The sequence below is a fragment of the Hylobates moloch genome, unplaced genomic scaffold (assembly GCF_009828535.3).
Source record: "Hylobates moloch isolate HMO894 unplaced genomic scaffold, HMol_V3 SCAFFOLD_4, whole genome shotgun sequence".
NCBI lineage: Eukaryota > Metazoa > Chordata > Mammalia > Primates > Hylobatidae > Hylobates > Hylobates moloch.
The window spans coordinates 113,878,780-113,902,308 of NW_026652279.1; the positions used below are offsets into that span (position 1 = coordinate 113,878,780).

At 39.9% G+C, this 23,529-nt stretch overlaps 1 protein-coding gene across 8 annotated transcripts; it reads right to left on the reverse strand.

The window, feature by feature from the left end:
- Positions 1–248: 248 nt before the first annotated feature.
- CKAP2 (cytoskeleton associated protein 2) lies at positions 249–22,105 on the reverse strand. 8 transcript variants are annotated; one of them, XM_032150957.2, is made up of 10 exons: positions 21,935–22,105; positions 20,971–21,055; positions 18,194–18,286; positions 15,950–16,025; positions 14,998–15,866; positions 14,351–14,555; positions 11,458–11,628; positions 8,702–8,771; positions 2,524–2,779; positions 249–1,720 (listed from the first exon to the last, which is right to left on the reverse strand). In XM_032150957.2, exons 1-10 carry the CDS (start codon positions 22,002–22,004, stop codon positions 1,465–1,467), a joined length of 2,151 nt encoding a protein of 716 aa, XP_032006848.1. In that variant the 5' UTR covers positions 22,005–22,105; the 3' UTR covers positions 249–1,464. The 8 variants fall into 8 exon arrangements, with proteins under 8 accessions (XP_032006848.1, XP_058293923.1, XP_032006851.1 ...); XM_058437940.1 differs by lacking the exon at positions 21,935–22,105 and adding an exon at positions 21,400–21,524; XM_032150960.2 differs by lacking the exon at positions 18,194–18,286.
- Between the last annotated feature and the right edge of the window lie 1,424 nt (positions 22,106–23,529).

Consider the following 23,529-nt stretch of genomic DNA (forward strand, 5'->3'; position numbering starts at 1 on the left):
CAAAATGGCATATTTTGGGTCAAAGTATGAAAAAAACTAAAGGGCACAGTTATGTTTTTGTTAAAGTGAAAAAAATTAGGTAAAGTTTATATAAGTAGACTGATGATTTTTGAAAATATATCATTAAGCATGTACTTAAGTGTCAAAAACCTCAAGTCAAATCTTACAATGTATTTCAAAAGCAAAGCTAAAATTCATTCACTGTGGTTAAACTGCATTTCATAAAATATTTGTTGAAATAAACTTCATTAAAACATAATTATACAGATATTTTAATTGTATATATATCAGGTACACAGAATAAAAGTCCTACTCTCTAGAACATGAGAAGTCAATAAATAGAAAAGATATACAAATGGAATGAACATAAAAACGACTAAGCATGTGATCTTCAACCACATTCATACAGTTTTTCAACTAATCTTTTACAATTAAAAAGTCACTTATTTGAAACTGTAGAATTGATAGGTATATGCCATATAATTATTAGTTTGGAACCTTACAAAACAACTTTAGTGGTGTTATTTATGTGTGGAGAGAAAACTGTGTATGTAACTATCATGTTTCAGGGGACATGACTTAACAGTGAAGTTTTTTATGTTATAGGGAAGAAAACAAGTATTAGTATTAAGTATCTTAGAAATGCTATAAACTATAATGACATTTATTCAGTAAGATATGTTCTTTCCCTAACTCCACTCTGTTTAAAAACTATCAAGTGAAGTTACAGAAGTTAAACCACTAAATGTGGCATCTTTTCTTACACAAAGTATCTTCTCTTAGAAATGGGGTATTTAATTAAGTAACCTTCTTAGTGACCCCAATTATAATCAAAAGAGGCCACGAGACTACAGACTACTGACGAAAAGTGACAGTGCAGACACTTTCCATCAATCAACAGGCAGTCCAAGGGACATAAGAGAACACAAGTCTGGGTAACATAAATTTGGTAAGAAAGCAGGCTAAACCTCCTGTGTCTTAGTATTCGAAGTGAGTCATTCTATACAGTTTTTGACTAATCCGAGAAAGGCCAAAAAAAAAAAAAAGTATTCTGTTTAAAGGCAGGGAGGTACATCGTAACTTTTAAAAACATGTCAAGGCAAACATACATTTTACCTAGAATACCTCATTTTCTAATTATGCATCATTACTGTACTTATATTTAGTAAAGTGAACAGGGTAGTATTATAACCTGTTTATATTCAAGGAACATAGTAAACTAGCTGACAAAATTTATCTATCTTAAAGAAAAAACTCAGTTGGTTGAGATTGACAAGGTAGGATTAGCTTTCCAATGCAGAGGAGGACAACTCTTGCCATAACATGAATGTTAGTAAAGGAGCTCACTGCCGTGAATACTTAGGATACATAGGTACGTGGCCAACTCCAGACCTAAGAGCAATATAAAGCTACTCAAAACAAAACACCCCACAAATAATTAAAACCCTGTTCCCTATCAGAGCTTCATTTCTCTTCTGTTGTATCAGCCTCATAGTATACCCGGCACAGTGCTGCATTAGGGCGGCATACAAAAGCATCAGTTTCTCCTCCCAACTCCGTTAGCTGTTCCAATGAAGACACACAAGGATAATGATCTTTTAACATATCTGGCAATTTAGAAGTTTTCTCTTGAAGACGTCGAGAACGTCTCACTGGTGTTAAAAACTTCAGCTCTTTAAATGCGGAATTTGTTTCATCAAACTGCACCTTCTTTTTCACACTGAAAATTAAAACAGTATTCCAGAGTTCAAAAACATGTTAACATTTTTACTCTGTACTTTCATGATATGTACCATACTATATAGCTTGTATGCTGTAAACATGTAAAAGCATGTAATTGTCTTTTAGAGAGGTACTATAAGCTCATTGAAGTGAGAAACTTATCCTTTTCTCAATTTGTCATTACAACTTATACACAGTAGATACCCGAGTATCTGTAGAACTGGCTAATTCCTGAATGCCAAAGCCTACTGTTATTAATAACACACAGATTAAAGTAAATTCAAATAAAAGTTTTCTTTTTCAAAATGCCAATAGTTAGGGAAAGTAAATACAGTATTTAAGAGGTGAAATGTTCTAATGACATTCTATTTGTTTAAAAACTTTCCTGTTTTTTGTTTTGAGATAGGGTCTCGCTCTGTCATCCAGGCTGGAGTACAGTGGCATGATCCTGGCTCACTGCAACCTCTTCCTCCTGGGCTCAAGTGATCCTCCCACCTCAGCCTCCCAGGTAGCTGGGACTACAGGCATACACCACCTTGCCCAGCCAAATTTTTTTTATTTTTTGTAGAAATGGGGTTTTGCCATGTTGCCCAGGATAGTCTTGAACTCCTGGGCTCAAGTGATCTGTCTGCTTCGGCCTCCCAAAGTGCTGAAATTACAGGCGTAGGCCACCATGCCCATACTGAAATTTCTATATTAATAAATGGTAGCTGTAATCTGAAGCTATCTCAAAGATTTTTAAATGCTGTATTTATTATCCCCAAGCATGAAAACAAATCATGGTACATTTTAAAAGTTTACCTTTGCAAGTATGGCGTAGTAGACACATTATATTTAATTAAGCAACTTGTCCTTGTTTCTGTATTGGGGGTTTTAACATCATGGGTTGGATCTTTTGTTTTGTTGTCTTGCTCTTTTTCACAATCTTGAAATAGCAAATTTCTATGATGTTTACTCTCCATTTCCAGTTTTTCTGGATCTACATCAACACCTGTATCTTCAATACTGACTTCTTTGACTTCTTCCTTGCTTGCACAAGACTTCTCCATATTTTCTCCTATAGAAAATACATTTATAGATTAAGCTTTTGGCTGAATTTTAAGAACAAAATCAGAAGATATTAAAGTTGTTCCTAGTTGGCCAAATTTTCAAAATAACACAATTGCCATCTCCGAACAATTCCTTTTCCTCAGCAAATACTGCTGCCAACTATATAACAAATACTATTATAAAATGAAATAAATGCTATATATGAAATAAGAACAAAGGATTATTAAAACTCACAAAAAGAAACAACTAACTTTGCTTGTGGTATAGGGAGATGGTTAGGGAATGCTTCACAAGCGAGATTTAGGCTGGGTCTTAAAAATGAGTACTTGATCAAGATCAAGGAAGAAAACCTTCACATGGCACATAAAAGAAAATGATCTATTAAATTAGCATAACGTTAAAGAGCCAGTGTGTTTAGAATATAGAGTAAGGAGCAAAGTTAGGAGTGGGAGCAGGAGGTATTGAACTTAGATAGGTAAGCAAGAGCTAGACTGTAATGAGCTTTAATTTTTTTTTAATTTTTTTTTTTTTTTTGAGACGGAGTCTCGCTCTGTCGCCCAGGTTGGAGTGCAGTGGCGCAATCTCGGCTCACTGCAAGCTCCGCCTCCCGGGTTCACGCCATTCTCCTGCCTCAGCCTCTCCGAGTAGCTGGGACTACAGGCGCCCGCCACCACGCCCGGCTAATTTTTTTTGTATTTTTAATAGAGACGGGGTTTCACCGTGGTCTCGATCTCCTGACCTCGTGATCCGCCCGCCTCGGCCTCCCAAAGTGCTGGGATTACAAGCGTGAGCCACCGCACCCGGCCTGTAATGAGCTTTATATGAAAGAAGTTTGGTAAAAAAAAATTCACCAGAGACAGATATAATTAAATTTGGTCAATGTAAAGGACTGTCTAGAATGGCAGAGAATGAAAAGTAACAATCTGTGATGGCAAGAAGACAAGGCTGTTGTAATAGCCTAAGTAAGTCAGGAAGAGATCAGATAGGAAGGAAGGGTCCAATCTGAGAAATATTTCTGAGAACATTTTTTTTTTTTTTTTTAGAGACAGGGTGTCTGCTGTTCTGTCACCCAGGATGGAGTGCAGTGGCATAATCTTAGCTCACTGCAGCCTCAACTTCCCAGGTTCAAGTGATCCTCCTGCCAAAGCCTCTCAAGTAGCTGGGCCTAAAGGTGTGTGCCACCATACCCAGCTAATTTTTACATTTTTTGGTAGAGATGGGGTCTCACTATGTTGCCAAGGCTGGTCTCGAATTCTTGACCTCAAGCGATTCTTCCACCTTGGCCTTCTGGTGTTGGGATTATAGGCGTGAGCCACCACATTAACAAATGAATACATGACTGTGTAGGAATGAGTGTGCAAATGTATTAGGAGCATCTTATCCAACATTTCTTAAGAGTCATACATGCCAGAGAAGGGTTTTTTCTTTTCTTTTTTGGGAGAAGGGGATGTTGGGTATGGGAAAGGGATACTGGGCATGGGAAAGCAGTGAGGGCAGACAAAGAGTTCAAAATAAAACATGTTAGGCTGGAAATACTTGTGAGACATCCTGGTAAATCCATTGAGCTGACAAAAAAACCTCTGGATTTAATTATTAGGAAAATTATTAAAAATTTTTACTAAAAGAAGTTTTAGTTGCATGATAGTGACTGAGTTTTAAGTGGAAGCTGAAGAAGAGAGAAAAGAATATAGATTAATTGAACAAATATTTAAGTACCAAATATGTGTCAGGCATTGCATTAGCACAGGAGACTCAATGGTCAGGAACATCAGACATTGTCCTTATCTATTGAGTTTACAAATGCAAAAGACAGGACAAACAACTACATAGTAACAATCAAATGCATCAAATATTGCATAGGGAAAAAACAGGAAGCACAAAACAAGTGCACTAAACCTAGGTTGAGAGGAGAGGGGATGGTATATCAGGGAAATCATTAGGGAAGGCTACTCCAAGGAAGTGACATTTGAATTGAAGTCTAAAGGATAAGTAGAAATTAAGAAAAAGTAGAAGATTGTCTTGGAGAGACCTGGAGGGAAAAGAGAGTATAAACCTTTCAGGAAATGGAAAAAAAGAAAGAGAAATTCAGGGATGTTAGGGGAGAGGGAAAGAGAAGAGGCTGGACTCAGGAATTTATGCAGATGAGTGACAGAGCACTTTGGTTGCAGTGTTGAGAATGGATTGGAATGAAGAGCAGAGAGGCAGGAAACTAAGACCACTGTTATAGTCTAGGTAAGAGTGTAGGTCATCTTGACTATACAAAGGAGAGTAAGCATAGAGTGAAGTGGATAGATCTTAAGAGACACTTAGGAAGTTAAACTGAATTTGATTAGCTGGGGAAAAAGGGTTGGGAACTGGGGAAGAAAGAAGGAGTAAACAATCATACCAAGATTCTGACCTGGACAACCAGACAGGGCCATTCATTAAGACAGAACGAAAAGAATCAGGTTTAGGGGAAAATTATGTGTTCAAGTTTGGCTATTTGTGTTTGCGGTAGCTGTGAAACACCCACATGGTGCTTGTTTCTTATTATTTGTCCTTTTTTTTTTTTTTAACCCTCTTCTGAACTACTTCGACCACTTATGTTCTTTTGCTGTTCACAAATAACTGATTTGTGAAATTGGTTTTATATCCAGAACTTAGTTATACATTTCAGAAAGCCAAGAGTTTATAGATAGCTCCTTCCGCCATCTAAAGACTAATCAAATATGATACCTGCTAGAAAACACCAACTAGTAATATCCTATAAGATAGGAAGAGCAACTTAATCAGAATACTGATTTTATCTTTCCACATATCTCTAGAGATAGAATTATGAGAGATCTTTTTATGAAATTTGAATTTCCACTTCGCTGTCTTTTGTGAATAAGAGACAGGACTGGGTTATTCTTTTTTTTTTTTTTTCTTTTTGACACGGAGTCTCACTCTGTCACCAGGCTGGAGTGCAGTGGTGCGATCTCGGCTCACTGCAACCTCCACTTCCTGGGTTCAAGAGATTCTCCTGCCTCAGCCCCCCGAGTAGCTGGGATTACAGGCACGTGCCACCACGCCCAGCTAATTTTTGTATTTTTAGTGGAGACGGGGTTTCACCATGTTGGCTAGGATGGTCTCGATCTCTTGACTTCGTGATCCACCCGCCTCGGCCTCCCGAAGTGCTGGGATTACAGGCGTAAGCCACTGTGCCCGGCCAGGACTGGGTTATTCTTAAACTTTTCTCCTCCTTTTGTTTGTGGTACACTAGTCTTTCCTCGGCTTTCCCTTCTCTCCCTCCTTCTCAAGCTCCTTCACTAACTACTACTAGTAAGATCAGATCATATAGATGTTCCGTATGTTCCCTTGGTACATATTAGCAGTCACCATAAATTGAAATAATCCCTGATGAACTAAGCATGCTGCCATTAGAAGCATGAACTCCAACGTAGCCATTAGCATAGTAATTAGCACAGCCATTAGCATATTAACCCCAATGAACAGGTTTTTTTTTTTCAGTTAATACATGTAATCAAAAACTTACATAACATACTTAATTTAGAACTTTAGTATGCTCTTTGATTTTTTTTTTTAAGGTTTAGCCCTTCAACCTAGATCTCTACATCTTAAATTAATTTTGCATACTAAAAGGGTACTAATACTGTTCTGGAAAGCAATCTGACAGCATATATCAGGAGACTTTAAAAGTTCAAACTGTTGGCCGGGTGCGGTGGCTCACATCTGTCATCTCAGCACTTTGAAAGGCCAAGGTGGGCGGATCATCTGAGGTCAGGAGTTCAAGACCAGCCTGCTTAACATGGCAAAACCCCATCTCTACTAAAAATACAAAATTAGCCAGGCATGGTGGCGCATGACTGTAATCCCAGTTACTCAGGAGGCTGAGGCAGGAGAATCGCTTGAACCCAGGAGGCGGAGGATGCAGTGAGCCGAGATTGCGCCACTGAACTCCAGCCTGGGCAACAGAGCAAGACTCTTTCTTTTTTTTTTGAGATGGAGTCTTTCTCTGTCCCTCAGGCTGGAGTGCAGTCGCGCGATCTCGGCTCACCGCAACCTCCACCTCCTGGGTTCACGCCATTCTCCTGCCTCAGCCTCCCGAGTAGCTGGGACTACAGGCGCCTGCCAACAGGCCCGGCTAATTTTTTGTATTTTTAGTAGAGACGGGGTTTCACCGTGTTAGCCAGGATGGTCTCGATCTCCTGACCTCGTGATCCGCCCGCCTCAGCCTCCCAAAGTGCTGGGATTACAGACTTGAGCCACCGCGCCCAGCTGAGCAAGAAAGGCCGAGGGGGGCACCCTGTAACCACACATTGGGAGACGAGGCGGGCGGATCACGAGGTCAGAGTGGAAACCATCCTAAAATGTGAAACCCCGTCTACAAAAAATACAAAAAATTAGCGGGGAGGTGGCGGGCCCTGTAGCCCCAGTACTGGAGGTGAGCCAGAGAATTGAACCGGTGACAGAGACCTACCACACATCCAGCCTGGGTGAAAACAAAATCTTCTCATCAAACTGTTTGACTCTTGTGAAAATTAATCAAAAGAAAATAACTAGATATATAGGCGATGGTATATAATATGCACTCAAATATTTATTGACTGTATAACATACAGTTACAGCAAATAATTGGAAACCATTTTTCTAAAGTTAATTAATATTAATGACTACAGTTTAATGACTTTACTATGTATCATAGACTATGATACTTTATAAATATTATTTCATTCAATCGTCCCAAAAAATCTGTATTTTACAGATAAGAGGGTATTTTTTTGCCTAAAGTCATATCAACTGGCATAAACTTTATCTGAATCTTAAAATGTTTTTATGACTGGCAACTAATGAATCTCTTATCTCCATCTACTATCCCCAGCAAAGAGAATTCTTGAATGAGCTTTTCTAGCCAACACAACAGATCACAGAATTTAACAGGTGAAAAGTCTAGATATCTAGTCAAACTGCCTCATTTTTAAGGCAGACAAAGCCTAGAGAGACAAGGCAACTTTCACAGACATTCAGTGACAAATCTAAATATTGAGCCAGATCTCCTAATTAAAAATTCTTTATACTACATAAAGCCACTTTATCTCAGAGGTAGGTCAACACAAGTATGAGGAAAGAAACAACCTACATATTTTAAAAATTAAAAAAGATAAAAGAAAAACTAATTCAGCAAAGAAACAATAAAATTACAATTCACAATGAAATACCATCTCACAGCAGTCAGAATGGCTATCCTTAAAAGGCCAAAAAATAGCAGATGCTGGCAGGGTTGTGGAGAAAAAGGAATGCGTTTACATTGTTGGTGGGAGTGTAAATTAGTTCAACCATTGTGGAAGACAGTGTGGCAATTCCTCAAAGACTTAGAGACAGAAATACTTTCGATCCAGTAATCCCATTACTGGGTATATACCCAAAGGAATATAAATCATTCTATTATAAAGATCCATGCACACATGTTTATTGCAGCACTATTCACAATAGCAAAGACATAGAATCAATCCAGATGCCCATCAATGATAGACTGGATAAAGAAAATGTGGTACATATACACCATGGAATACTACGCAGCCATAAAAAGGAATGAGATCATGTCCTTTGCAGGAACATGGATGGAGCTGGAGGCCATTATCCTTTGCAAACTAACACAGGAACAGAAAACTAAATGCTGCATGTGGGAGTTAACTGATGAGAACATATGGACAGCTAAAGAACAACACACACTGGGGCACATGGGTTGGAGGACGGAGAGGATCAGGAAAAATAATGGATACTAGGCTTAATACTTGGGTGATGAAATAATCTGTACAGCAAATCCCCATGACACACATTTACCTTTGTAACAAACCTGCACACGTACTCCTGATCTTAAAACAAAAGTTAAAAAACAACAACAAAAAACTACAATTAACTTGAAGGAAATAAAATGACTAAAACTTACCTAAGTTAGCTTTTTCTTGACTCTTCATTGTTAGAATATCTACAATCGTGTGTCGCATCTCTTCAATAGGCTTAATTTTTTTTAATGAAGAAAGCAGATCCATGTAAGTTTTATTTTCTCTGACATTAACTAGGTATCCAAGTTGTGATTAAATTTTCAAACTGTATTTTAAAGTAACGGAGTGGCTCTTAAACCATGCTTCTCAGACCACTTATAATTAAGATTGAAAAATGGCTATCTTGGCCGGACTCGCTGGCACACGCCTGTAATCCCAGCACTTTGGGAGGCCTAGACGGGCGGATCACGAGGTCAGGAGATCAAGACCATCCTGGCTAACACAGTGAAACCCCATCTCTACTAAAAATACAAAAAAATGAGCCGGGTGTGGTGGCGGGCGCCTGTAGTCCCAGTTACTCGGGAGGCTGAGGCAGGAGAATGGCGTGAACCCGGGAAGTGGAGCTTGCAGTGAGCCGAGATCATGCCACTGCACTCTAGCCTGGGCGAGAGAGCGAGACTCCATCTCAAAAAAAAAAAAAAAAAAAGAAAAAAGAGAAATGGCTGTCTTTTCCAATTTATAGAGTAAAAATGAAGGATAGAATTTCTTTTTCTTTCTTTTTTTTTTTTTTTGAGACAGTCTCCCTCTATTGCCAGGATGGAATGCAGTGGTGCGATCTTAGTTCATTGCAACCTCAGCCTCCCGGGTTCAAGTGATTCTCCTGCCTCAGCCTCTTGAGTAGCTGGGATTATGGGCGTGCACCACCATGCCCAGCTAATTTTTTGTATTTTTAGTAGAGGCAGGGTTTCACCATGCTGGCCAGGCTTGCCTTGAACTCCTGACCTCATGATTTGCCCGCCTCGGCCTCCCAAAGTGCTGGGATTACAGGTGTGAGCCACCATGCCCGGCCTAGAATTTCATATTTAAAAACTTCCTCCATAATTTTACTTAAGCCTTGCTCCTTTTCTCTTACATTTAAGTCTATGGTTATATTTTTGTTTCTTATGCTATGAAATATACCTCTGAAGAGCTAAGGTTGATCATCTCAACATATTTCATTCATTCAAGAATTTACAAAAAATTACTAAGTGCCCATTATTTACCAGATATTATAAGCATTGCTATGTTCCATCCAACACAATCAAGATTAGGGAAGGTGTAATTCACAGTCTTAGTTCCAGTACTTAGTCCTGAATTACTCAGCTATCCTGCTTTCAGTTTTCTTGGCTAATTTTTTTTTTTTTTTTTTTTTTTTTTTTTTTGAGACAGGGTGTTGCTCTGTCAACTCAGGATGGAGTTCAGTGGCATAATCATGGCTTACTAGTCTTGAACCCTAGAGCTCAAGCAGTTCTCCCACTTCAGCTTCCCGTATAGCTGTGACCACAACTGTCTACCACAAACAAAAACTTCAAAAATTTTTTTTTGCAGAAATGGGGTCTCACCCTCTTGCCCAGGCTAGTCTTGAACTCTTGGATTCAAACGATCCTCCCGCCTCGGCCTCCCAACGTGCTGGGATTACAGCTGTGAACCATCATGCCTGGCCACTAATTTTAACAGATGGGGTCTATGTTGCCCAGGCTGGACTCAAACTCCTGGGTTCAGGCAATCCTCCCACCTTGGCCTCTCAAGTAGTTGGGACTATAGGTATCCACTACTGTGCCCAGCCATGTTGGCTAATTTTGATTCTTGTTTTCCAGCAGCTTCTCCTCTGGTGTTCCATCTTTCTGTTTACATTATTGCTTTCTATGTGAGCCTTAGCTCCAGTTTTGCATCCTTGCTACAATGTCCTTACTTGCCTTAAGTAATGTCCCTTCTGATACAATGTAGTAGGGGCCTAACACTCCCTTCCAGGTAGCATTCTGTCAAATATAATTACCATTCTAGAAAGTTTTATACATGTTAGCCACTGAGAGACTATCTGCTGAATATCTGAGTTTTTATTTAAGTGAAAAGTAAAATAGTATTCATTGATTTTGTTGAGACAAAGGTGAACAGATCTTTCTTAAAAGGGAGTTTTAAAAAATTATCTATGTAAACAATCTCCAAGAATGTGTTTCTGAGAAATCTGGTCAAAAGGAGATATATTTTAAGAACATGTATCCATAAAAACAAAAAAAAAAACCCAACCAAACAAAAAACTCAAGAAATGATTTATTCTATACCCAAAGCTTTGTGTGTCAATGCGCTAGAAGACATAAGGAATATGGTATCAAGCCACTATAGAGGTAATAATGTTAGAGAAACTGGTTTATTGCCATTTTCTGTATGCAGACAAGACCAATATATAGAGTGTGTATATATATATATATATATATATATATATGAGTAATTTGGGTTTACTCTCAAAGTGAAAGAGTTCTCCCACAAAACCAAGAGAGCTTGATAACATTTAAAAAGCTAATTTAATCCCTTTTGCTTTATATTCAATAAACAAATTTTAATATTATATTTAGTCTCCCAGTAAATTTCCAACCAGGAAATGCATACAATAATATGCTAAAACATTTCATGCAGAAAGTTTCATTAAATATACATTTCAGCTTATATCCATTTTCTAAAGTCTGATTATTCCCAGTATAGGAATAAAAGACTTAGAAGGCCAACAAACAGCTTTTATAATGCAATCCTTGCGGCCTTTAAACATTTATTACTACTACATATACGACCACAATTTTCTCAAGTTATGTTGTGATGTGTTTCAAATTAATTCCAAATTGTCTACTACACTGTAATTGTAAAGATCAGTAAATTTTTATCTTACCTGAGCCCCTGCCAGAATGGCTTTCTCATAGATTGCAATAATATTTTCAATAGGACTTGTGATTGGTTCAATAAGTGCAAGACATATCCAATACTTAACAAGCTTTTTGGCATCTGGAATATTTTTAATCAGGTCATTCAGTGTGACCAGTATATCTTCTTTTGGACATCCCTAAAAGAGCAAGAAATAATGTGTGTAATATTTTTTAGCTTACAAAGTATGAACAATAATTGAGCCTACTATAGTCAAGATCAATGATAAAGATAGCCCTAAGCATAAAGCAAAAAAATGAAACATTAGTTGAGAAATTTATTAGTAAAAAATGAACACTTATTTGATCTTGATTTCATCCTCATATATATTGTGGGATTCCATTTGTTAATACCTTCTACCAAATGTTTATGAGTAAGAATAGTCTGCGGAGTTTTTTTTCCTCCTGTCTTTGTCAGGTTTTGATATTAAGATTAAAATGAATCTGTAATGGTTTATGTCAGAGTTACATATAATTAAATAGTAGGGCAGAAAAAGTTCATAGTATCAAAAGCAAAAAGTTCAACTGAGCAGAAATAAACTCTGATTCTATTCTATTAGAGAATCAAGAGTTTTCCTGATTCTAACTTTTACTGGTGTTCAGAACCACAAGTTAAAAGATGCTCATGAAGAGTAGAGTAAGGTTTGAAATCATATCTTGAATTCAGTTTTGCTGTGGATCTTACACACTAGTGGGTGGCCAAAACAAGATTAAAGAGCAGTCAGGAAACAAAGATATTATCTATTATTAAACAGAATATTGTTCTGGAGCTGATTATTATACTCCATAGGATTTTGGTCCAAATAGCAAAATTCTGCAATAAATTCAAAAACATGGTGATGATGTTGGCTTAGATGAATGGGATTTTGTTTCTTTTTTTTGAGACGGAGTTTTGCTCTTGTTGCCCAGGCTGGAGTGCAATGGCACAATCTCGGCTCACTGCAACCTCCGCCTCCCAGGTTCAAGCGATTCTCCTGCCTCAGCCTTCTGAGTAGCTGAGATTACAGGCGCCCGCCTCCATGCCCAGCTAATTTTTGTATTTTTAGTAGAGACAGAGTTTCACCATGTTGGCCAGGCTGGTCTCAAACTCCTGACCTCGGGTGATCCGCCCGCCTTGGCCTCCCAAAGTGCTGGGATTACAGGCATGAGCCACCCCACATGACCATATGAATGGGATTTTTTTTTTGAGTATTTTAGGTAACTTAATCTGTGATAATAATGACTCACGCAGTATTTGTTTTGCTAGTCTTTGGTAAAATGTGTAATGAATGTAAAAAATAATGTGTAAATATAATGAATAGATGTAAGAAACAAAATATTAGAAGCAATAAGTAAATATCACCTCAGTGTATTACATATTAATTATCTCAGAGAAATCAAATATTTGTAATTCAGTAAAAAAACCCAATTATCCCTTTGATACAGGTTGAGTATCCCTAATCTGAAAATCCAAAATCTGAAATCCAAAACTTTTGAGTATCAACATCACAATGCAGATATCCGTCATTAACACTGCAGAAAATGTACCTATAGGCGACAAGGTGAAAGTATGTGACAGGCTTATTGAAGAACTAGAGCAGCATTTATCCAGAACAGAAAAAGAAATCATGTCCCTTTATAAAATCAAAGAGAAACTTCTAAGACAAAAACCATTGCTAATGAGGCAGATGACTCTGAAGTAAACATCTTAAAAAGCCATCCAGCAGAATGCCTCCTTATCCCTAAAGGACCCACTTCCTGGTCCCTCAACTGCTTCTGGTGTTTCTTCTCACCTAAAAAAATAAAACAGTGTAAAATACCTCTTAATTAAACACAACATCATAGATGGAGATTGAAAACGTGCTGCTGTTTGTTGTTGCTATTGTCTAACAGCTGATACAGGCGTTCTGATGATGCTACCGTGCTGCTTAGTTACTCTGAACATATTTTTCACTGTATTAATGTGTCTTTTTTTAAACTGTTAAGTAATTATGTGTAAATAAGTGTAAGAGGATGATTGCTTATTGGTAGCATGGAAATTCAGGGTGAGGAATGATGGTCTTGCCAAACAACCAGACTGTCCCATGGGTGACTGACAAAGTGACACCTTTGCTTTCTAATCGTTCAATGTACACAAACTTTGCTTCATGCACAAAATTATAAAAAGTATTCTATCTTTAGGCTACGTATATAAGCTGTATATAAAACATGAATGAGGCCGAGCGCGGTGGCTCACACCTGTAATCCCAGCACTTTGGGAAGCCGAGGCAGGTGGATCACATGAGGCCAGGAATTTGAGACCAGCCTGACCAACATGGTGAAACTCTGTCCCTACTAACAATACAAAAAGTTAGCCAGGCGTGTGGTGCACACTTGTAATCCCAGCTACTCTGGAGGCTGAGGCAGGAGAATGGCTTCAACCCAGGAGGCAGAGGTTACAGTGAGCTGAGATCACACCACTGCACTCCAGCTTGGGTGAGAGTGACTCTGTCTCAAAAGCAAACAAACAAAACGTAAATGAATTTTGTGGATCTCATCCCCAAGATAACTCATTATGTATATGCAAACATTCCAAAATCCAACAAAAACATCTTCAATTACTTCTGGTCCCAAGCATTTTGGATAAGGGATACTCAACCTGTATATTTATACAAACTCAATGCAAAATGTAGTCAATTAAAGGCTAATAAGCTCACAATTAATGAATGAAGCAGTGTATCTCACAATTAAATAATTGTTAAAATAATCTCACAGTTAATGTTAAGTCAACATAGTATCACCAACATCACCTGGTCAAAAAGACTGACAATATAATTTAATGAAATAATGCTTATGAAGGTAATTTGCAAACTATAAAATGCTAAGCAAATATAACGACTCTACCTCATTAATCAAGTTCAGGCATTCAGAAAATGTGTTGTTTACTTTTTCAGTAAATAATCTTTGTTCATCTTCTTCTGCCATGGTAGTCCAAAAAGACCCAACTGGTTTTTCATTTTGTCCTTCAGGCTCATGCTGAGTAACTACTGAGTTAGGGGGCCTTTTTAGCACTCTTCCTTTGCCAGCTTTCCACTCACTCAGACGAGCTCTACAGTTAGAAGCAGATATAAACATTACTTTGAAATTGCTGACAGAACTCTGTCAAATAGAGAAAAAGTTAAAAAAAAGTCTATTTTTAAGTAATCTTACTCTAATGGCATATATATAGTTCACAAGCTTGAAGAACTATTAAACATATCAAGGTCAATTATACTCAATGATTCCATGAATGCATTTTTTGATTTGAGATTATCAAGTATTTCTCAATTATTATTAAGCATGTACCTTAGCATTTTAAAAAGCAACCTTATAAAACATACTCAAACACAAAAACTTTTAGGTCATATTGTTCCACAATATAAATTTGCCTGCATATGACAGAAGAGAAACCATGAAAGAAAATTCTAAGGCAGTCAAGGAAATTATAAGCCACATCTACAAACAGTACTTTATTGAAAACTAAGGTAATAAAGAAAATTACATCTACTTACTTTCTCTCTTCTGAGGTTTCTTTGGGCTGAGCTGATCTACTATCAACAGCTGCTTTTCCTGCAGTATGTCTTCGCTGGTCAACAGGCTCTGACTTTTCCATCAGTTTATCATTAGACAATGAAGCAGGCCTGGCTACAGCTTCAGACGCTATGCATCTTGATAGTGTCTTATTTCTTATTATACCTTGAGAAGAACTGGTTTTGACACTAGATAAAGCTGTTTTTGATTGTAATAGTTCTTTTTCACGAGGACCTTTCCGGATTGTAACATTGGCAGAGGTTCTACTGATGCCTTGTTTCACAGTGTCCTGGGTATTACTGTGATGACTTCTAATGGGAGGTCGCACAAGTTGTGTGTTCTGAGATGTAGTGCTCACAAATTTAGTAGTGACAGTCATATTGGAGGATCTATTACTTTTCACTGTCACACTGCTGGTGTTTACAGGCTGAGGCTTTGTGGCTTTAGGGATAGTGGGTGAAAGTTTCTTTGTTGCTGCAGAACTCTCATCTTTGACTTGTAGAGGTTTTCTAAATGAATTAATCTTAGACTGAACAATCTGGCCACGATAAGATCCAAGCACAGGTTTCCTGGGCATGTTAGCATCTTGCTTTTGTTTTTCTGTAGTCATTTGCTTCTTTTTACTATTGTTTTTAAGGTGAAATGCCTGGCTTAATGTCATATGTTGACTTTGGGGATCATCTTCAGTTAGTAACAAATGCGGAGTTTGATTACTATCCTTAGGTTTATGTGTGTCAATTACTACAGTTGAATTGGTTAGTTCATTTGAAGGTTTTAAAGGAATACAATTTTTCCCCACTATTGTATTATTTTTGCTCTCTGCAGGTCTCTTCATATTTTCTTTATCAGCCTAAAAGAATTATTTAAGAAAAGTGTTTAGGAAACACAAAACGGAAAAGGGGTCAGTTTAAGAGTGCTATGTCCACATCTTACCATTTTTGTTTTAAGTTTCAGCACTTTAGTCCCTTCTTGAACTTGGTCCTCAGATGTCACAACTCTCTGACCTCTACTACTTAAAAACAAACAAACAAAATGATCAATCAATCAATCCCGTACCAAGGAGGCTTCCTTCTGGGGAGGAAGAAGAGGGCAATGTTAACAATTAACTAACTTACTAATTTTAAATTTAAAAAAGACCTGAGTTGAAATTTGTCCTAAGCAAATTTTTTTTTTTTTTTGAGATGGAGTCTCGCTCTGTCACCCAGGCTGGAGTGCAGTGGCATGATCTCGGCTCACTGCAACCTCTGCCTCCTGGGTTTCAAGAGGGTTTCCTGCCTCAGCCTCCTGAGTAGCTGGGATTACAGGCACACACCACCTCACCCAGCTAATTTTTGTATTTTTAATAGAGACAGGATTTCACCATGTTGGCCAGGCTGGTCTTGAACTCCTGACCTGAGGTGATCTGCCCACACTGGCCTCCCAAAGTGCTGTGATTACAAGTGTGAGCCATCACGCCCAGCCCTAAGCAAAGCTTTTAATTATTTTTAATAGTGTAAACAGGCCGGGCGCAGTGGCTCACGCCTGTAATCCCAGCACTTTGGGAGGCCGAGGTGGGCAGATCACAAGGTCAGGAGATCCAGACCATCCTGGCTAACACGGTGAAACCCTGTCTCTACTAAAAATACAAAAAATTAGCCGGGCGTGCTGGCGGGCGCTTGTAGTCCCAGCTACTAGGGAAGCTGAGGCAGGAGAATGGCACGAACCCGGGAGGTGGAGTTCACAGTGAGCCAAGATTGCGCCACTGCACTCCAGCCTGGGTGACAGAGCGAGACTCCGTCTCAAAAAAAAAAAATAGTGTAAACAAATGGCTGAGGAATTTAAAGATATTTTCTGAAAGTCCTAACACTCTCTGCCCATAGAATTTGTAAATACTTAATAATCTTATTTCAAATCATTCTCAAGTCATTCAAACAAGTCTTCAAATAACCTTTAGTAAGTAATACCTCCTTGGGTTAGTTTTAAGTACTTAGTAACAGATGTACTACATTGAAAATACTTTTATAGAAGAGCCTCCCAGAAGTAATCCAAAAATTACCATATGCCATTTACAGCTTAATTTATATTACGATACATTAAGAATATGGACTGCTGGTTGTGGTGGCTCATGCCTGTAATAGCAGCACTTTGGGAGGCCGAGGTGGGAGCATTACTTGAGCTCAGGAGATCGAGAGCAGCCTGGGCAACACAGCAAAACCCCATCTCTACAAAAAAATAAAAAATGAGTTGGGTGTGGTGGTGGGTGCCGTAGTCCCAGCTACTTGGGAGGCTGGGGTGGGAGGACTGCTTGAGCCTGGGAGTTGAGGGAGTGGGCCAAGATCCCATCATTGCACTAGAGGCTGGGTGACAAAGAGTGAGATCATCTCTCAAAAGAAAGAACGTTAGTTTCTAGGTGGTATTGCAAAGAAAATCCCTCCTCAAGAAACTGACCTAACTTATTTTTATAGCTATAAACTGGCTAAGGCAGACTGTGAGCATCTCTTAGCAAGTGATTGTAACAATTTTGTGTACTATGACAGGAAAAAATACTGTCAATTAGACATGCCATTGATTTTAAGACAGATCCTAAGTTCAGAGATCACATTAAAATGCGTGATCTCTCATTTTCTGAAAAAAAAAAAAAAAAGAGGACAGGCACAGTGGGTCACACCTGTAATCCTAGCACTCTGGGTAGAGAAGGTGGGCAGATCACCTCAGGTCAGGAGTTTGAGACCAGCCTGGCCAACATGGCGAAACCCTGTCTCTACTAAAATAACAAAAATTGGCCAGGCATGGTGGCAAATGCTTGTAATCCCAGCTACCCTAGAGGCTGAGGCAGGAGAATTGCTTGAACCCATGAGGCAGAGGTTGCAGTGAGCTGAGATCGCGCCACCGCACAACCTAGGCGACAGAGCAAGGCTCTGCCTCAAAAAAAAAAAAAAAAATATATATATATATATATATATATTTTACATTTGACATAATTTAGTAGTTAATAATTTTGGTTACATTGTCTTTCATATCTATTTGTTCTGTCAGCTTGGAGAAGGAACAGAACTTTGACACAACCTGTACTATACATTTTGAACTATGGTGAAGGAAGATCAAAATGTGCCACTTAACAGGGTATCTTAGTAGCTAACTGCTAGCTAATAAAACAAAACAAAACTCAGGATGACAAGAAGAACCCATCTTACTCACCTGTCCAGAGGGGGAGACTTAATCCTATTTTGTCTTCTTCTTATAAAACTGCCCTCAGAAGGGTTATCGGAAATGAGTCTTAGGATATCTATACTTTAGAGATTGTAAAATATAATTGTTTAATTCTGAAAAGCTGCAACACAGGTCAGTTGTCTTATTTAATGATTCACTGCTGAGGTGATAACATTTAAATTGACATCTGTTTTCCTTTCTTTTCTTACTTTTTTTTTTTTGAGACAAAGTCTCGCTCTTGTTCCCCAGGCTGGAGTGTGATGGTGTGATCTTGGCTCACTGCAACCTTTGCCTCCCGGGTTCAAGCAATTCTCCTGCCTTGGCCCTCCCTGGGATTACAGGCACCTGACACCACGCCCGGCTAATTTTTATATTTTTAGTAGAGACGGGGTTTCACCATGTTGGCCAGGCTGGTCTAGAACTCCTGACCTCAAGTGATACACCAGCCTCAGCCTCCCAAAGTGCTGGGATTACAGGCATGAGCCACTGCACTCAGCCGACATCTGTTTTCTGAAAGGAATAAATGTAGTACTTAAGCCACAAGAAGCGTTTTAGAATTTTCTTTTCTTCCTATTAAGAGTATTATAAACCCCTGACCTTGTTGGATTCTTTATTTAAATAAGCGGTTGAGAGTCACTGTCTGAATCCATATTGTCTCTACTTATTCTCTAGCAATTTCATTCCATCCTAAGGTTTTAAGTAAATATCATCTGTACACTAATCAATTTCTGAGTTTATGCTTCTAGTCCCAACCCCTCCCCTGAACTTCAGACACACAATTATTTGGCATATCTGCTTGGATGTCTGGTTGGTACCTCAAATATGGTCAAAACAGAACTCCTAATTCCCTAGCTCCTCCTTCTGTCTTCCTATTTCAGTATATGGTTATCATCATTCATTTACTTATTCAAACCAAAAACCTAGGATCACCTTTTTGTCTTAAACAAAGAAGTAAAAGATTTATTTGTTTTTTTTTTTTTTTTTTTTTTTTTTGAGACGGAGTCTCGCTCTTTCACCCAGGCTGGAGTGCAGTGGCGCGATCTCGGCTCACTGCAAGCTCTCCACCTCCCGGGTTCACGCCATTCTCCTGCCTCAGCCTCTCCGAGTAGCTGGGACTACAGGCGCCCGCCACCACGCCCGGCTAATTTTTTTGTATTTTTAGTAGAGACGGGGTTTCACCGTGGTCTCGATCTCCTGACCTCGTGATCCGCCCGCCTCGGCCTCCCAAAGTGCTGGGATTACAAGCGTGAGCCACCGCGCCCGGCCAAAAGATTTATTTGTGAAGGATAAACTGTTTATTCCAAACTAAAGCAACTTATTAAAGTTAGAAATTATTTTTAAAATTTTAGAACGCCAAACTTACACAAAATTGCAAAAATATAAACAGGTCAAAGAATATCTGTACGCTCTTTACCCAGGATCCACCTATTGTTAAAATTTTTATCCCATTTGCGTTATCATTTCCACTCTCTGAATATGTATGTGGGTGGTATATACAATTTTTTACCTGAGACTTTTTTTTTTTTTTTTTGAGACAGAGTCTCGCTCTGTCACCCAGGCTGGAGTGCAATGGCGCGATCTCGGCTCACTGCAACCTCCACCTCCCAGGTTCAAGCGATTCTCTTGCCTCAGCCTCCCGAGTAGCTGGGATTACAGATACCCGCCACCATGTCTGGCTAATTTTTTGTATTTTTAGTAGAGACGGGGTTTCACTGTTAGCCAGGCTGGTCTTGATCTCCTGACCTCGTGATCTGCCCACCTGAGCCTCCTAAAGTGCTGGGATTACAGGCGTGAGCCACAGCACCCAGCCTAAGCCTGTAAGGATGTTATTAGTAGTTATCCCTAGAGAGTGAGGGGAACTTTCTGCTTCATCTACTTTCATGGGTTTTTGTTTATGCTACAGCTATGTACTATCTAAAATATTTTAACAATAAAGATATTTCTGTGGAGGGTTGAGACTACAACTAATAATCTCTAGGCATTTGAGAGGGCCACCCAACCCTTCCCTGATGAACTCCCCCATACACTGAGTAAAAGCTTTGCTAAATAATAGAAAGACTGACCTTTGTGTGGTGTAAACAGTAAATTGATAATCTAGTCTATGCACATACTTTGCTTTAAAATTGTTTTTTTTCTTAGACTGTGAATTAATTTACATAGAAAACGATAACCTAGGCCGGGCGTGGTGGCTCACCCCTGTAATCACAGCACTTTCCGAGGCTGAGGTGGGCGGGTCACAAGGTCAGGAGTCCAAGACCAGCCCAGCCAACATAGTGAAACCCTGTCTCTGTTAAAAATACAAAAATTAGCAGGGCATGGTGGCGCTTGCCTGTAGTCAGTCCCAGGTATTTGGGAAGCTAAGGCAGGAGATTCACTTGAACCCAGGAGGTGGAGGCTGTAGTGAGCCAAGATCACGCCACTGCACTCCAGCCTGGCAAGAGCAAGACTCTGTCTCAAAAAAAAAAAAAAAAAATTAATAAAACGATGATCTAATGCTGCACCATCCAATAAAGTAGCCACTAGCCAAATGTGGCTACTGAGTGCTTGAAATGTGGATAGACCAAATTGAGATGTCCTGTAAGTGTAAAATAGACACCAGATTTTAAAGACATCGTACCAAAAAAAGATGTAAAATAATACGTAAGCACTTTTTCTAAATGTGGCTACTAGAAAATTTAAAATTACAGATATGGCTTACTTTACATTTTTATTGGACAGATCTGATACAATTTTACAGAAGTGAAAAGAAATAAACTTGACCCTACCTGGATAACATCTCATTTTCCTGCTTGTATGCAAAAAGCGTTTTTCTTCTCAACAGATGTTCCTTGAGTTTTTGTCTTCTTTGCTCTAGATAACAAAACGTAAGAGCTACAAGTCAATATTAGTTAAAACATCAATAACGGCAAATAAATCTTGTTGACTAAATGAAGAGTTTACTTCCAAAGCTGGTTCCACTTGAGGTCACATCTATATAACGGAAAACTCCACAATTCAATATTGCCTTTGAGAAATCACCTTGTAAGAGACTGTTACCACAACAGGTCCCCAAAACCCCTCTGCATAAGAATCACATTCTCTACTGTCTATGAAAAATCTGGAGAACATCATTTTCTACATACAGCTCCTGAAAGCCAAGCTTTAAGAAACTAAATGGTAGAAGTGAGGAGCTAGACTCGAAAGTTCTAATTTACCAGAACTGGGTTAGATGAGAATTACTTTCTTCTGCTTTCCCATGTGTAGAATAAGGGAATAACAATATTGCTTTTGAAGACCCAACCAACCCTTGGTTTCCATAAAGTCGAAGGAGAAGCTGTGAAATTGGAAATAACACATGATGCGACCCCAGCCCTGCAGAAATTCGCTAACGACCCAAGAGGCGGAGGACCCAGCGCAGCCGCAGTCGGTCCGTGAACCCGTGCAGCCCCGCCCCCGCGCGGACCCAGGGTCTCCGACACCGGTCCCGGACTGAGCCCCACACGTTTCCCCTCGCCTAACGGATTCCTTCTTACGACGGCCCATCCCAGCCAGCAGCGACCGCACAGTAACACCACGCAGCGGTTCCTGCTTTTATGATCCGTTCCACAAGGCCAAGAATGCGGCAGGGCGAGGCCGACGCCGCGTTCAGGGATCTCACAGAGCCGGGTAGAGGTGAAGCGCGCCAGCGCGGCCCCGAGCCCCGACCGCCAGGCCCGGGCCCGCACCCGCCACCGCCACCGCGGCCTTCACCTTTGAATGCGGACTGGGCCCTCTGACTCGGGGGCAGCTGCAGGTCCTGGGGCACGGCCGGTTTACTCATTGTACCCTCGGGTCGGGAGCTGCGTCTCCGCTTTAGCGCCGAAATAGGACTTCCTCAGGCCACCGCCGCCGCACACTGGACACGCCAGCCGCGGCTAAGCCCTCAGATGGCGCGGCTGCCGTCTCCGCCCATTGGTTCCTGCGTGAATTGAATAAGCCAATGGGCGTAGAGAGGCGGAGCCTGGACTACAGTTGCCGGGGCAGGTCTGGTGTCTGCCCAGTTCGGTTGGGACTGAATCTGCGGGTTTCAAACCTAAATAGCGTCCTCATCCTGGACGTGCGATGGGGAGGGGGGAGTCGGCCTGCTCAGTCCCCACGACATAGCAGGACTAGGTTGACAAACAACCGAGATGGGACACATCTTGAGTCCCTCACAGTCCTTGGAGGAAGGCAGACGAGAAAAAGACAAGAAAAGTGTTGACTGGCTGCGCTTCTTATTAAACATCGGCGCGTTCACTGACGGGGACGTAAACACCGGTCTAGCGTACCACAAGCGTGTGTATTTTCCTTTCACAAATATTGCTTCATTTTGAGCATCATAACTCTGAGGTGGGACGTTATCACCACTTTTTCCACTGAGAGGTGACAGGTTCGGAGGTTGTCCACGTTTGCACAGCGTGTGAAGGGGAACTGAAATTGGGATCTACTTTCCATACCTTTATTCTAAGCAATTATCAAATGCAAAAAACGGAGGAGAGGAGGAGAAACAGAAAAAATGGGGATAAACCTCATCCCCTCCTCAAGGTTATATATAATTCTCCTTTGAAGATAAAATAGCATTTGTTATAGACGTTTTGTGTTTGTGTGGTTAAGTGTGCTGCCATAATCTTCGTTTTTCTCATCTAAAAATACCACCTTCATAAAACCCACACAAACACCCAATCCACATGACAGAACGAAACAAGTCAGGGCTAGAAGGTTTTAAGAGTGGCGGTGGGGAAGTGAGGGCCAGTCTGGACTGCACCTGCCTGGTTTCAAGTACTGGGTTTCCATTTCTTGCCTGATCACTGCAGTAAGGCTGGACTGGACTCTTTCAGCCAGGTTTTAGGTGCTCCGGGGACACAGACGGGAGGATGTGATTTCCCCGTTTACCCTTCCCAGGTCTGAGGGCCTCCACAGCTGGCCCTCGGCTGTGGTCAGTTTTTCCCACTTCTGCCTGCTTTTTTCTTCAGACATCTTATGGTAGCGTCTTGCTAATGAGGAGTTTGGTTTGAGATTTTGTGTAGTTTTTTACTTGATGAAATGTCCCAGTTTTAGTGTAACAGTGTCCATCACCATCCTTAAGATATCACTTGCTGTTTAAATACTTCCGTCAATATTGTTGATTATTTACTAAAGTTTCATCAGACAGGTGGGGTAACCAGGGTTTCTATTAAGTGAGAAGAAATACAGAGTTAATAAGTGACTCAAAAACCTCCAAAACATTATGCTAAGTAAAAGAAGTAATATATGAAAAGTTACATATGGTATGATTCCATTTATATGAAAGATCTTAAATAGATACATCCGTAGTGAAATAACTCAGA